The sequence below is a fragment of the Lepisma saccharinum genome, chromosome 5, assembly GCF_977018435.1.
Source record: "Lepisma saccharinum chromosome 5, izLepSacc3.1, whole genome shotgun sequence".
NCBI classification, from domain to species: Eukaryota; Metazoa; Arthropoda; class Insecta; order Zygentoma; family Lepismatidae; genus Lepisma; species Lepisma saccharinum.
Window position 1 is genome coordinate 12,404,260 of NC_139233.1, and position 16,024 is coordinate 12,420,283.

Sequence of the window (16,024 nt, forward strand, 5' to 3'; positions counted from 1 at the left end):
GTGTCGCTTTGGTCTGAAAGTTCCCGTACGGGATTTCTAGGCATTCCACTTTGAATGATAGACCTACGTTGCATCCTGCGGTGAGCTTGTTTCAAAAATACTTTACTTTCTATCCACGCAAAGGTGCAAATATAACATTTATTCAACACTTTACCAATTGAATAGGGAGAACCGACTATCATCTATAGCACGCCTTGTAATCTTGTTTGAAGCATGCAGGGATTCCACTCGTTGCCATGGATATAAAGAGATCTCCACGTCTGTATACTAGCATAGATTGAACTTTCCTTTTTGAAGATTCATCCTTCTGCGATTCACAGCTTTATGCGCTCCGTGAGGACTTTGAAAGCATCGTTCACTGGCACATAATTCCCCACCAATAACCTCATGACGTAAACAGATATTCAGGACGTTGTCATGACAACAGAGGCGGACGTCTGTGCTCAAGTCGTCCCTCCCTCTTTTCCCTTTCCAAGATTAATGCAAGAAGTAAGTATGCTTTGCTTCTGCTGTTTGAATTTCAAAGCAAAGTTGGTGGATTATAGCAGAGAAAACGAGAAAAGGACATGCTCCTCCTCAAGATTGAAGTCAAACTTCACTAACTTTGTAGATAGAAACTAACGTGAAACTTAAGTGATATAATTGAAATGGTACTCTTCCCAACAGTTATTCAGGATATCTGGAGAGGTTGTGACAGGCTTGGTTTACTTGAAAACAACAAGAACAAAATAAAACCCTGCATTTTGCGAACACTTACCTGACAACGAATATTTCAAATTGTGTATAAGGGCAATTTTCTGAAAAGTGAAACCATGATATCAAATAACGAAGTTTTAATATTAATTTTTTATTCAAGATATTTAGTTCCTACAATACAAATCATCATGAAAAACAAATAAAAAACAAGTAAATATTTTGAAAATATATATTTAAAAAAAATGTAAAGTTGAAAATCATTTTACAATTGAAAAATTCAGAAACTTTATGTCAGGCGCGGATACATTTTTATAGATATATTTATAATTAACATATTTGAATTAGTTCTATTTATCAAATATTGGGTTACTTAGCTGCATATTGAATAGGGAAATACGGGAATTAGTGTTATTATAAACTGCAAAACCGGCATTTTTAAAGTACTCTGCAGCCTTGTCGCGTGCATCACGCAAAATATTAACTTTTTCTTGTGAAACAAGATTTTTCATAGAAAAACATTTCCAAACTGAAATATACTTTCATATATATACTGGAAATGTAATTATTACAATTTCATACAAGCCACTAAAACACCAGCGCAAATAGTTTGTGTCCCGTGAATCACACCAGGGTGCGAAATCTTTGTAGATTGGTGGGGGGAGGGGAATGAACAGACAGAAAGACAGACAGACAGACACACACACACACACACTATATATATATATATAATGTTATGAAATATGTGTCAATTATTAAATAATTATATTACAAAATATACAACATATTATATCGACTGTCCTTCATTCAAAGTGTAATTGCAAATTGAAGATTTTAATGTACTACTGATGCTATTGTCACGAGCCGGAAATAAAATGCTATGTAATCAGAAACGCCAGCAGTCCCCGGGTGACGAGAGGTCGCCAAGGGGAGCCTTGATCGAGAGAGCGAAGCGCAGCCGGCGAACGGCCAAAACGTAACACTATGAACAGTGATTTGCCTAAGGGGGGACACAAAAATTAAGAGACCTTAAGAAGATAATAGTTTCCTGTATAAAATCCACATATAAATGCTATTATGTGATTTATTAATATATTTATTACTTCGCGGTTGCTAACGAAAGGCGATGAGAGAAGAAATAACAAGTCGGTCTAATTTCTGTGTTCTGGGGATTGCTGTGTTCAGTGTCCTTACTCTTTAGAGATGAGGCTCTTTGTTGTCCGTACTGTTTGTATGTTTACAATATTATTCCAGTCAGGTATATTCGAATCCCAAACTAATAGTTTATGTTTGTTGTTAAAACAAAAACTCTCCGCCTCCCGGAAGAGTTTGGTGGGGGGATTTCATGACAAGATCGTTGGGGGAATCCCCCCCTGTCCTCTCCGGGATTTCGCACCCTGCATCACACTTCAAAGCATAACATCTTGAAACTTGAACTGTCCTCTGGAATTGACTAGGAGAGGAGGTGTATTTTTTATATATTTGTATATATATGTGTGTATATATATATATATATATATATATATATATATATACACACATACACACACCTAGCTATATATAATTTGCCTGTTTGGGTACCATAACTTATCAGTTATCAAAGGCCACATCCAATGGTTGGTATTACCAGCTTTCACCATTACGGATATCTCATATTCATCACCAACCTTTCTCGTAACTTCGCCGGGATAGAGTTGATGACTCACTCATCCATACTATAGCCTAAACTTGAATTCCCATGAATTTCTAATTCAGGAGTTAGAGCATTCTCAAGGGATATAAACCTCCACCTGGAATAGCTTTTATGTTACATACTGATTTTCATGGCTGAAATTGCCTGAGCATCATCCCAACTCCTCTCTCGTGAAATTGTTTCTTTATTTATCAAAATGACTTTAGTTTTGTTCATGAGATTTGTAATTAGTTCTGAAAAATCTGAAGCAGTCTGTACAATTGGCGCAGATTTACTTTTACTCATTACATGAGTACGAACAAGTGATTTTGCTTGTCCCCCAATTCCATCCACTACTGGCTTCTCATGTGAAGTTGCAAGACATTCCAGTTGAATGTTTTTCTGCATTTACAACAAAGTTCTTGCAAAAACAAGGCCATATGTCTATTTTTGAATTCATCAATATCGGGCATGATCTCTGATTTTGAAACAATTGCTTCATACACCAACAAGGCAAGCAACAGTAGGTACTGTTCAAGCATATCGCAGTAAATTTTTCCTGCAATCAGTCCTCCATTAAGAAGAACGCGCCTAGAACACAATGACAACTATATATATATATATATATATATACACACACACATATATATAAAACGCCCTGCTCTATTCCATGTGCTTTCAGAGTATTGTTTGATTATAATGGTAAAGGGACTTTTGGAACATCCTGTATTATAAAGTTACCTTTTTCATAGGTTAAAAATACCAAATCGTTTGTCCTTGAGATGTTTTTAATGAAGTGTTGCCACCTTTTGGGAGAGTTTATGGAGCCAGACATTACCTGCAGTGGAGTTACAAGATAAGGGAGAGATATGTACCGTGCAGTGGCGGCGATTGGGTTTCAAAACCGGGGTCGGGGGGGGGCAAAGGCATTATATTTCCCTTTGTAGATAAGGTTTAGCAGAGTGCGGGGGCAAAAGTGGCGAAAAGTGGGGGGCAACTGCCCCCCTATCGCCGCCACTGGTTCCGTGAATCATATATTAAATGTCCCGTGCATCACACAAGAAAAAAAAAATTGAAGAATGTTTTTATAAATATAAAAATGCTGTTCATTGCATATTGTAGTACAAAGTCTATAGCAAACTGTGTCTAAATATGGTACCATGGAACTTCATATCACAGAGATAATCATTTAATAAAAACTATGTGTTTTTCACATGTTTTTCTCAGTCCCGTGATTCACACAGTTTTATAATTCAATTTTGAATTAATTTGAGAAAGGATTTTACTTCCTGGTATATGATAAGCAACCACCCAGTAGTAAAACACTGAATCTGATAGATCAGTGCAATATCAATTAACCAACACACCATATCATTTAACCATATACGTATGACCCGTGCATCACAGAGAATCGCCCATAAGTTTTGGAAGGCGAGTATGTACACGTGCGCGTGTTAGTATTTTTCATTTGTGTCAAATTCATTCATGTTATGTATATATATATATATATATATATATATATATATAAATATATTTGACTTTTGTGTTATAAATATAAGTATTGTAACTTTTAATTACCAGTGTTAGGTGGTAGAGCAGCCTAAGGCTGAACCTCGCTCTAGTAAAAAAAAATATACTTTTCTATTCTATTCTATTCTAATGCTACTCTGTTCGAAGCGGTAGGGTGCAATGTGTTTAGTGAAATTACTGAGTTCAGTAATGACTGGTAAAGAAATGAAAACCTTATCTAACTGAACCACCACTACGGGGTGTGGGGGGAATCACCGGAGCCCACATAAAATTAATTGAATATTAAACGAATTTTAATATTTCATTATTTGCCTCAATTGTTATGAAAGTAAGAAAACGACGCCATCTTGAAATCACCTGATTGCTCGCAGTCAAGTGATCTTGTCAACGCTCAATGTTGCCAGGTAAAACTTTAAAGAATGCAGTACAAACTTTATTCCACTGAAATATCTCTTTTTGTTACAAAGTTATAGTGAATTTAAATGTGGGAAGGAATTTAGGGAAACCCTGCACCGGAACATGCATTTTCGTCGACTGGTTGAGTTTTTGAGACTTGTATTTGAGAAGTCGTATGAAATCCTGTGACCATGGCGACTTAGTAGTTTCCCACCGATTACTCCAGATGGATGATGGGATGTAAAGTGCTTTGACACCCCTAACGTACGCAGTATTTTTTTTTTTTTAAAGGAGATATCCCATACCTGCATTCTAGGTAGGAAGAGGTAAATTATAAAATACTTTCAAATTACCATTTTTAACATTTGTTTTAAAAGTTGTTCCAAGGTGAAAATAATCGGGGTTATTTTGAGGTTTCCCGAGTTTTATACTCTGTTCATTTTAACATTTTGATTTTCTCGAAATTTCTGGAGGAGCTGTAGCCCCATTAGCTCTCTCTGTGTACGCCATTGCCTGACACCTCATATCCTTACCGTGCTTGAAATTAATCAATATTTGCCTACAAATCACACCAGGCGTCTGTAATGTCAAAGGAAAGTTGATTCGATTTTCATTCAACGTAACTTAATACTGATAGTCACTGCAATATCTTAACATTCAATGTCCACTGGAAAAGGTTTAGAATATCTTGTGCACGCTTAGCATATCCTGTTGGTGTCTCTGGTGCTTTGGAATTTGTACTGTCCAAGAGAGTATGTAATATTAATTACAAATTTGCTAACAGGGTGTCTTTCAGTCAAGAGAAAGTCAAGACAAAGTTAAGAAATGATGCCTGTTGTCAATAATTTTTGCTATTTTTTTTACAGTTTAGTGAATTTACATTTGTATATGCCTACACTGGGATTTGATAAAATTTTATGGAGTTGTGGTTAAGATTTCTTCACTTTGTTTCTTACAAATTACATTCTTGTGTGAGTGAAGTTTTGTATCCCCATCCAGGATGAAGTCTAAAGCATTAATTTTAATGCCTAAATCTAGTGTTAAAGTACAGCTTCAGTTTTCATCTTAACCGGTCTTGTGGTACGGGTTTTTTCATTGAATAAAAATATGTATCTCTTGTCTTAATTTCCAACTATACCCAAGTAGGGACCGATTAAATGTTTGTTAATAAAAAGGAAAAAAGTCATGAAAAAATTAAGAATTTTGGATTTGTTATTTTGGCAGACACCCTGTAATTACTAATTTCTGCACATTAAAGCAATTGTCAAGAATTAATGAATTGTTTTCTTTTGTTTCAGGTTTGATCGAACGTGGTCCTCGCAGCGAACCAGAATGGGCAAAAGGTAAGGAAAAAATATTTTCGTACGGAACATTTCGAGTGGATGCATCTTTGTTAACGTTCAATCAGTGATCCAATGCAATTATTAACTGCACAATATGAATTAATCAAGAATGAAAATAAGAGCCACCTTGTATAAAGCGAGAACAACTATGTTCGAACCATAACTAAGCTATCCAAAGGATAATAATTTGAGCAAAATTATATTATTGATGAAATGCATATTAGTCCACTCTTGTAGGGGTAGGATATAACATTAGCATCATCAATCTTTTCAACAGCTAAACCTAATTTGGTATATAGTTAAGCCGACATCCGTGGCGGAGTGGTTAGCACAGCGCGCTACAACGTCAGGTATCCTGAGTTTGAATCCTGGCCTGGGAATGCGATCTAAATTAACATAGTTCATTAATCAATTAATCAATCATTGGTATACAGTTAACTGAAGAATGAGTTTTCATTACAAGTTTATTATACTTGTAAAGATAAATGTTTCACATAACTTGCACAATATTCGGACGAATATTCGCCTATCTTACAATAGCCTTTGTTTTGCGCAAGTCGGGATTCGATAGGGCCTTGATAGTGTGTTATTTTAACACAGATAAATTGTTACAATGAAAAAAATTGTAACACCAGTGAGGTTGAACGTTGACCATAATGTGGCGTAAACCTCTTGTCGCTTTAACACCAGTGTTTCTCCAGTGTAATTTACTGGCCGCCATTTTAAATCCGCCATATTAGTTCCACGCAGACAGAGTATTTTGGGGTATGTATGTTTCAGTGAGATGTAAATTAACAGTCAGCCTTTATAGTTCTTTTTTGGTTGAAGTTGATATGTTGTGTACGTACAGTGGGACCTGTAAGTATTACCCAGCAAATTGTCCAACTCCAAATAATCTCCTTACAACCTCTGAACCATTATACGTAAAAATGCAGTCCTTAAAAATACGTATGATCAACATAGAAGCCAACGATAATAGTCATGGGCAATTTCTGAGCAATACTTATGGATCCCACTGTACAATAGAATGTATACGCTGTCCCAGGAGTTTGTGGAGCTAGCGAACGAAGCTAAATCTGCGCAAGTCGTGACTCGAGAGGGCTCGACCAATGAAAAGGATTGCATGGAGGGATCCATGTGGCTGCAGCTACCAGCGTGCACTGCCTACTCGCTTTCTCCCCTTCTCTTCCGTTATGCTTGGCGTTGCCCCAGAGACTCCTGGGACGTAGTCTAGTGAGATTCGCTTGAAATTTCAGATCGTGAACAAATAAATTTGTGTAAATAAAGATGAAGCAATTTAAAACGAAGGAAATTTAAAACTTGCGATCAGTTGCAGCTCAAATTCATCGCACACCACACACAGAAACTGGAAATGCGATATTCGAAACTCAAAGTTTGCAAAATCGAGTCACGCACTGCATTTTGACACTCATTCATCATTTTAATCGCTTTCGGGGGCGGAAACTTTCTTCCCACTCCCTCTTTTCCTTCAAGCCAAGAAACGTAGGCGTTCGCTTATGTATCAGTTTCCTCGGAGCTGAAGCTTGTCACCGCCGTGTCACATTACAGAGGCTTCCGGGATTCGGATAACGTCTCCTGCTTGGTCGTTGAGCCTCCTCGGGCTGCTTTGCGTTGACAAAGTTTTCAGCAACCGCAAGCTTCTGAGAGAATACAAAGTTTGCTTGTAGGGGAAACTAAGCCTTTCTGCGTGATAATTAAATTCTGTATGAATCCATGTTTTGCTTCTGTTACGTGGAGGGTGTAAACAGTAAGGGCCTTCCTCTCCGCACAACAGTTTTGCTACCTTGTGTTCTGACGTCAGACGAGGAATTCCTACGAGGTTAGGTTAGGTTCCATTATTAGGTTCCATTAGCATAAATACAATGAAAAATTATTATTTAGGCTAAGAGAACTAAACATAGCTGTTTAGTTCAGTTTAGTTTAGAACAACGTAGGCATTTAGCCTATAATTGAAAAGCCTTCTCCCACGACGTCAGAACATAAGGTTGCTCAAGTGTTGTGCGATAAGTGAGACCCGTAAAGTAAAGGACCGATGGCGATGTTCTCTAGTCAATAATAATAATAATAATAATAATAATAATAATAATAATAATAATAAAATCGCCTTTATTGGAGCGGGCATGTTTCGGCCTCTAGGGCCGTTCTTATAACATACCCTTGTCTGGGAGATTAATACAATGGAATGAAGAGTATGCATTGAGAAATATAAAAAAATAAAAACATGAAAAGGATTACATATCAATACAAATAAGAACAATTAAATATATAGGTATATACGCGTATATGTATAGATAATGAAAAAGAAAAACAGATTTACCTATAAATTGTTGAACATAGATATCTAATATTTGTTGATTTTGTTTTAGTACATATACATATATATCCAATAATCTGAAACAATGAAAAATATAATAATAATAATGAAGTGAAATTAAATAATGAAATTATAAGATTTATATGCACATAGTTGCCAAATGTTACAGTGAGTATTTTTATGGATGAAAAGTTGCTCGTGATTAAGTATTTCGCTTCCTTGCCAGTAGATACTGTTTGAGCAAGGAGGCAGCACCCCCTTGCCCCCTCAAAAATGGAATCCCAGACATAATAGTCACATTTGTGACGCAAATATTGCCTCCCTGATGGCGTAGTGATTACGTCATCACCTTGTAATCGAAGGGTCCCGGGTTCGATACCCGGTGGACTCTAGTTCGCTTTTTGACACTAGGTGTAGTCTAGGTGTATCCCGGTGTGAATCTGGTGCAAAGAAATTACGTTCAACCGAGTAGACGAATAGCGCGGTTCAAGTGCTGCTTTAAATGTCTATTTGATTAGTTACCACGCACCCAATGACCACACACCACACTGTGCACCGCTCAGGAACGTAGTGCAAACGGTGCAGAACCAAATCACACCAAATCAAAGAAGTAAACTAGCCAGTGTTACACTTTGTAAGGAACTAGACACGTGAGTGCATAGAGAGTCAAACGGTGTAACGAACTAGATGGGACTAATGGTTCGGACCCCACTTTAAACTATATATCCAATCCCGATTAGCCTATTTATGCATAAAGTGGACTTCAAACAGAAACTGAAATACATTGACACAAATATTTCCCAAATGTAAACTTATTCACGATGCAAATAACTTATTTATTTATTTATTCCTTGTTTTGGATGGCGAGGTTAAGGCACAAGCCTTTTCTTCCACTTAACCATCTCTATTTTACATTTTATAAATTGATTTTTATAGCTAACTGTTTGTGAAATATATAAGAACCAAAAACCTTAAGATACCAAATAATGAAATATATAAAAACTAAGAACATTAAGATACCAAAAAAAAAACACACACAAGAAAAATAAGAGAAAAACACGCAAGAAAACAGAAAAAAATACGTACACACTAAGAAAAGTAAAAAATGCACGTAAAACACACACAAGAAACATATTCAAATTACAGAAAAAGTCGCTGCGTGTTGGTCCTACAAGTTTACACGAAGGTTTAGTTTTATTTCCCTGTTTTCAGTACTGGTAAATAGACTCCAGAAGATGATTTTTTAATTTTGAATTGAATTGGCCGAGGCTTGAGTTGAGTTGGTGTTTTAAGTCCATTTTATACACAGTAAGGTTAATCGGGACTGGGCCTACAGTTCAAAGTGGGATCCGAACTAGTATGTGCCTCTACCGGCTATCGAACTCGCAACCCCTTGATTACAAGGTGATGACGTAATCACTACGCCATCGGGGAGGCCCCAGACATCCAGAGGTAAACAATCGCCGGTATTTCATCGAAGTACTCAAAACTGCAAGATGTCCCGTACTCAAGTTGTGCAATATAAGTAAAGGGTATGGAGTAAGCTAGGAAACGGCTTCTCGTTATTCACACATTAAAACCTTGCACCAGATGAAGGAGTTGATGAACTCTTTTCAGATGTTCCAAAACACCAGGAAATATGAAATGAATTTAAATATTAGTTCCATAAAAGCTAATAACTTACTGTATAGCGAGACAGTGGCGGGCCAGGCTTTCTGGTATGGCTGGGCCACTCGAAGGCTGTCAAAGATTTGGATGGGCATGGAGGATAACAAAGTACATTTGAAAGGTTTTGTAAAAATTTGGGCTGTTTTCTCTAATCTATGAACTAAGAACTGGTGGCGAAGCCCCTTGGCCAAGAAACACTTTTTATGTAGTTTTGTATTATTTTAATTTTACTTTTTATTTATTATTAACAATAACGGGAAGAGGATATTAAAATAATTAAACTATGCAATAAATCTTTCATTTTCATTTTTAAATATTTTCCCCAAAAAGGGGTAGGGATTTTGTTGAGCGTATACGACGGCTCACCCCGTATACTCTGGTTAACCTTACTGAATAGCGTATAGCTTCAATGCGTATACTGCAATCATTAAAATACTTGTTTCATATTTTTTTTATTTTAAGAATATCTTAGCTAAACCTATTTTTATTCTAAGTATGGATATATCGTCATCATCATCACTATTCTACAATCAATGACATGTTAAGTGATTTTAGTCATATATTTAAAGGGAACATAATCCAAAGTTAATGAAAATATGGTTCCTATCTAAAGTTTCACGAAACGTAGCGTATACCCTCTGAAAATATTCGGGACTACGGCACTGAAAAGGGTGTGGGATTTCTTGAAAACATATAAATACGAAGAGATAGGAAACAAGAAACAAAGTAGGAACAGAAGGAATGGTCAGGGAAAATCGCGGAGCGTGTGTGATTTTCCGAACGAGAAAAAAAGTTTGAACCCATCAATATTCAAAGTGACCCGTCACTTTTCTGGTCGTACATAAATCGCAACAGGCAAAACAAACAGTTTCCAGTTTCTTCAAACAATGAACCCATATTAAACCTGAATACCGTCGTTGATGAATTTGCGAAATACTTTCAATCTGTGTACGCAAACAATACGGCAAAGTATAATCTCGAGATCATGGCGGGGCACACAGAGTGCAAAACGCTAGATTCACTCAACATTCAGATGATCAGTATGTCTGAAATTGAAGCAGCTGTAAAAAAATTAAAGCCAAAGAAGTCGGCGGGGCCAGACAAAATCCAACCCTACATCTTCAAAGCATGTGTAGACATTTTAAAAATTCCACTCTTTGTTATCTACAATGCGATATTATCTTCCACGCAGTTTCCCGAACGGTGGAAAGTTACTGCTGTATGTCCAGTACCGAAATCCTCGGAGAACAGAAACATAAAAACCATCGTCCTATAGCTCTTTTATCTGTCCCTGCTAAAATATTTGAGCAAATCTTATATTGCCACATATATAACCATGTCAAAGAAACTTTATCTGAATTCCAGCATGGCTTTCTGCCCAACTGCTCAATAGAAACAAACCTTGGCGAGAAACTGCATTATATAAGCAGGGTGTTAGATGATGGGGGGCAGGTGGATGTAATATACACTGATTTTTCCAAAGCCTTTGACACCGTAAATCATGATGTACTACTAAGTAAATTGGGCACTTTCAACTTTTCCCTTCCCCTCAGGAAACTTATGGCGTCATATTTAATGAATAGAAAACAATATGTCTCGTATAAAGGCCACGCATCCAGCGAATTTCTAGTACGTTCCGGAGTACCTCAAGGGTCCAACATAGGACCTCTTCTCTTTCTTCTATTAATCAACGACTTACCGGAACATTTGATTAATTCTAGAAAACTGTTATTTGCAGACGACCTGAAATTCTTTCAAAGAATAAAAAATATTGAAGACTGTGTGTGTCTACAACAAGACATAAATAGGTTGAGTGCGTGGTGCTTGCGCGACGGTCTTTCTCTTAATGCAGCAAAATGCTATTCCGTTACTTATTCTAAACAAAGAACGATCTTAAATTTTCAATATAAACTTAATAATACCAATCTAAAAAAAATTGAAACAGCAAAGGACCTAGGAATATATTTTGACTCTAAGCTTTCACTCACCATATTAACAAAGTAATAGGCAACGCTTACAAACTTATCGGGTTCATTATTAGAATGGGCAGAGACTTTCGAGACACCCAAACACTTAAGGTATTATATTACTCATTAGTGCGTTCAAAACTTGAATTCGGGTCTGTTGTATGGAACACTGACAGTATAGTACACACTACAAAAATAGAGCGAGTACAATCAAAGATGTTACGTTATATGAAGTATAAACTTGAAGGTATTTATCCCAAATTTGATTCGTACAGTAATCTAATAGAGGAGCTCCGAATGCACAGGCTTGACGATCGAAGGACAGTGCGCGACCTGCTGCTGCTCTGGAAAATATATAATGGAAAACTTCGCTCTCCTCATTGGATCTCACAATTTAAATTACGCGTTCCTAACAATAAGACGCGACCCAATCATCAAACCTTTTTTGTGAATAGAGCGCGAACAAACATTGTCAAGAAATCCCCTATCTGGAGAATGAGTATTCTCTACAATGCCTTAGAAAAGCGTAACAAAAAAATTGATTTGTTCTCTATGCCATATATTTAATTTAAAAACTGTGTAATGAATACAATATCAAATAACAGTCACTGAAGCATGTATGAAAACCTGTATCTCTGAACTCTCTAACTGGGCGCCAGCCTGTTGAGTTCATTATTGAAAATAAAATAAAAAATAAAAAATAAAATAAAAGGGTTGTTCACTTAAGAAGGAAAAAGGAACGGCTGTCCAATAGGCTGTCCAACTCCGCCTATTGAACTGAACTCAGTTTTTCATAGTAAACTTCTCGCCCAGTTCTCCACGGAATGCATTCAGCTGGTTTGACTAATACAAGATGCGCGATCTGGTGACCTCGGATGCAGGGCCCATTCAGTCATGCTGGCCTTAATATCTTGGTGGGGGATAACTGGAGTCACATTACAAGAGAAGTTGTATCGCATACTTTGTTTCACCCGTCTCTTAGCGAGCAAGCTTTGAGAAAATGTACCGAAACAAGCACAACGAGGATTGAGAACTTGGATAGATAAGAAGATGATGCAGAAAGAGAACAAAACGACTATGATAAGGAGAATGGAATGGAGAACTTGGGAAGATAAGCAAAGAGCAGTAAGTAGTCTGTACAGAGGCGAACATTATTTGTGGTCCAGAGTAATGCACGGAGATCATGTTTTAACATCATACTGTGCTTGCTCGTCGTACGGTTAGCAACAAGAAAATGGGACACACATATCCCGATTCCAGTGAGTATTTCTGTACTTTAATACATCAATTTATGAGTTTTTGATGCACTTTCCTGCATCTCCTCGACGATGCACTTACACATATTTGCTCTGTGGGACAGACTTTGTGCATTTTTGTTTCAACGGACGGATTTACGCCATTGAGGCGACACATGTTTCAAAAGCTTGAAAACTATGAGTAAGATGTTAAATTAAACCACACCACCACCACCATTGTTGTTTTAGATTGAAGATAATACTTACAAATCAGTATCAAAATGAACATTATTGAAAGTTTAATAGAAGAATTCCGCACTCACAGACTAGATGATAGGATGGTGATCTGTGATGTGATGATAAATTGGAAAATACATATTTAATGGGAAGTTCCAATTTCCTTTATGGACCATACGTTTAAAATTGGAATAAGGCTAAACTATCGAAATTTATATCTGCCTTGCAGTATTTCAAACAGAACGTAAACATGTGAATTTGTATGATAAAATTACGTACTTACTATACAATTAATGCATGACTCACGCTTCTAAAGCACGTGTTTTAATATTACAAGTGCAGTAAATAACAATATTTGATTTGATTATTTTTATTTATCATTGCTTTTCTGTCGCTTTTGGCTATACTGAACGCAACTCCAATTGGCGGGTAACCTTGACGGATATTTCTGGCCCTTTCTGTCCCCCAATCGTCTTCGGGGGTGTGTGGCTCGATGCGCGTCAACAAACTCAGTTGGGAAGGAAAAGCTAAAGGGCTCGCATCGCTCTCCCGAAGCAACGTTGCCAAGCGTAGTTCTGCTTTTGCCAATTGTCTATTTGCGTGTTTGTAGAGTGTTTGCGTGTGAAACTCCCTCGTGTATGACCACGGGTACAGTTGTACAATTAACACTCCTCTGATTTCTGGTGCTGGCAATATCGTTGCCCGAGAAGACTTTCTTGCGCCTTACAGTACGTTTCGCAACATGTGGTAGACCCAGCGTTCATTTGTTTCGTCCCGCGAACAACGTTCGGTACGTTGTGAGTCGAAAATGCCCGATTTCAGTCGAAGAAAATTCAACAGATCGCTGTTTTCAGCCGCCAATTGGAGTTGCGGTCAGTATAGGTGCGACGATGAGGATGATATGATCATGATGAAATTAATTAGAGTTCACTCGCAAAGAATATCCATGACCATGCTAGGATTCGAACCTGTGACTCCTAATAAATAATAATTGCTTCAAACTAGTTTCAGAATCAGACTGAAATAGTTGCTCCTACAGATTGTACAGGGATATTGACACCTAGTAGAGGGAAAACCGATTTTCGAAAAACAATGTACCACTTACATTATTATTGATTGTAATAGTGTGTTTATACGAACTTGTATGTTCGTTTTTCTTTAGTTTTTTTTTGTTTTAGTTGTTTATTTTTTCTACATTTCTGTCATTATTGTCTGTGTATAATTGTATCTCTGTAGACACCGGCAAGATTAGTTTACAGACCGGCTTATACTTGAGTCCGCTAAATATATTATTATTATTATTATTATTATTATTATTATTAAATATCCGTTTCTGTCTACTTTGCAAAAACTAAAACTATATATTTACTATTATAATTCGTAGGAAAATATGCCATAATAAACAGGCATGAAGCCTAATAATTTAGACACGTCTCGATATAATCTGGCCATGTGATAAGCATACCGACATCCCATGCTTATAATTTTCCATCCAGACGCATGGGTTCATTCTCCAAAGGTCAAGGAAATTGCGCCAAATGCAGAAGGGGCTTAATGAAGACGTGTAATAAAAGCTCTGTCCTTGAGGGATGAAACTGCTTAGTTTATAATCAGAATGTCCTTGGCGGAAAGTCATAGTCGCCATGCTGGTGCGAGCTTAGAATTCCAATTATATTTCTCTAAGTCCGTTGATTCCAGTTTATGGTCGCTTTGTACCGTCTCGATGCAGTAATGAAAGTTCTCTGTAGACATTCCCTATTTCAGTTTCTAGACTTGATACACTCGTAATCCAAAGTATGACGTAGCAGAAACTCCTGGATGGCGACAACAAGATTGACACACAAGCATGCAACATTGCCTATCTTGCAGGGATAAACCTTTTCAAGGGTAGCTGAACAGTAGAATCAAGGGTAGATCTCGGATCGTCTTGGAGTTACGTCAACACTTAGTGCTATATCAGTTGGGTCCATCCCGAATACTGTTTTTATTAATTAATGAGGGAGGTTTTAACCTTTTCTTTAAAATTAGCATTGATTTGTCACCTTAATGCTGTCATCATGATTCAAACACTTGGAACTGCATATAGGTGACGACGATATCATGAAGAATTTTGGCAACACAGAAGCGGGCTTACATGGAAAGCAGCTGATTGCACAGATGGTTTCCTCTTCTTGGTGATTAGGTATATTCCAGGCTTACTTGAAGTGACAACATGAGGAAATTCCTTGCAGAAACAAAAGACAAACAAAGTCGTGCTTATCTCGGACAGTGCACATGCTCTATCGATGCAAAAAGATGTTACAGGATCTTTGGAAACAATATATATTTTAAGATAAATAGAGTTGATGAAACATAATTGAGATTATTTTTAAAATATTTTAACCAATCTACCTAGGTATATACTAGGATCCTGGAAGCAAACTTTGTTTATGAAAATATTTTTATTACATTTTCTAGTACAATTTTATTCCTAGTTAAATACAACCTTTTGGTGCAACAGCCTGAACGTTAACCAATTTTTAGTTATCCAATGTTTAGAACAGAATATCGTCACAGTTAATTACATTATCGAATCATATCGTTATATTTATATCATTTTGTTCAGTGTTTGGCCAAAAACAAAAAAAATCGCTAACTATACCAAAGAGGGGAAACATTGTGTCAATCCTTCCGACAATGGAAATTATTCCTTCAAGCGGGAGAAACATGCCCGTAACAAGAATTTAATTTCCTGGGGGGAGGATCATCACTTATCAGCAACTGCCATCTAAAGACGAAAAGGTGGTGGGGCGGAAGCTCTAAAGATGAATTTGTCAGTATATTTCAACTTATCATGCAAGATGTTTAATCCTGTTAAGGAAGTAAAATTAATTACCACTATACGCTATTTAAATTAAATATTTGTAGGATTTCGGGGTAGGGGGACTTCAGTCCCCAGAGTCCATCCC

The 16,024-nt window shown here is 36.9% G+C and overlaps 1 protein-coding gene across 2 annotated transcripts in view; it reads left to right on the forward strand.

The window, feature by feature from the left end:
- LOC145987661 (uncharacterized) overlaps positions 1-16,024 on the forward strand; it is a 457,555-nt gene that overhangs the window by 99,413 nt on the left and 342,118 nt on the right. For both annotated transcript variants that reach the window (XM_083122178.1, XM_083122179.1), the window contains exon 2: positions 5,590-5,634. In XM_083122178.1, coding sequence (XP_082978304.1) covers positions 5,590-5,634 — 45 coding nt within the window. The remainder of the gene's footprint in view (positions 1-5,589; positions 5,635-16,024) is intronic.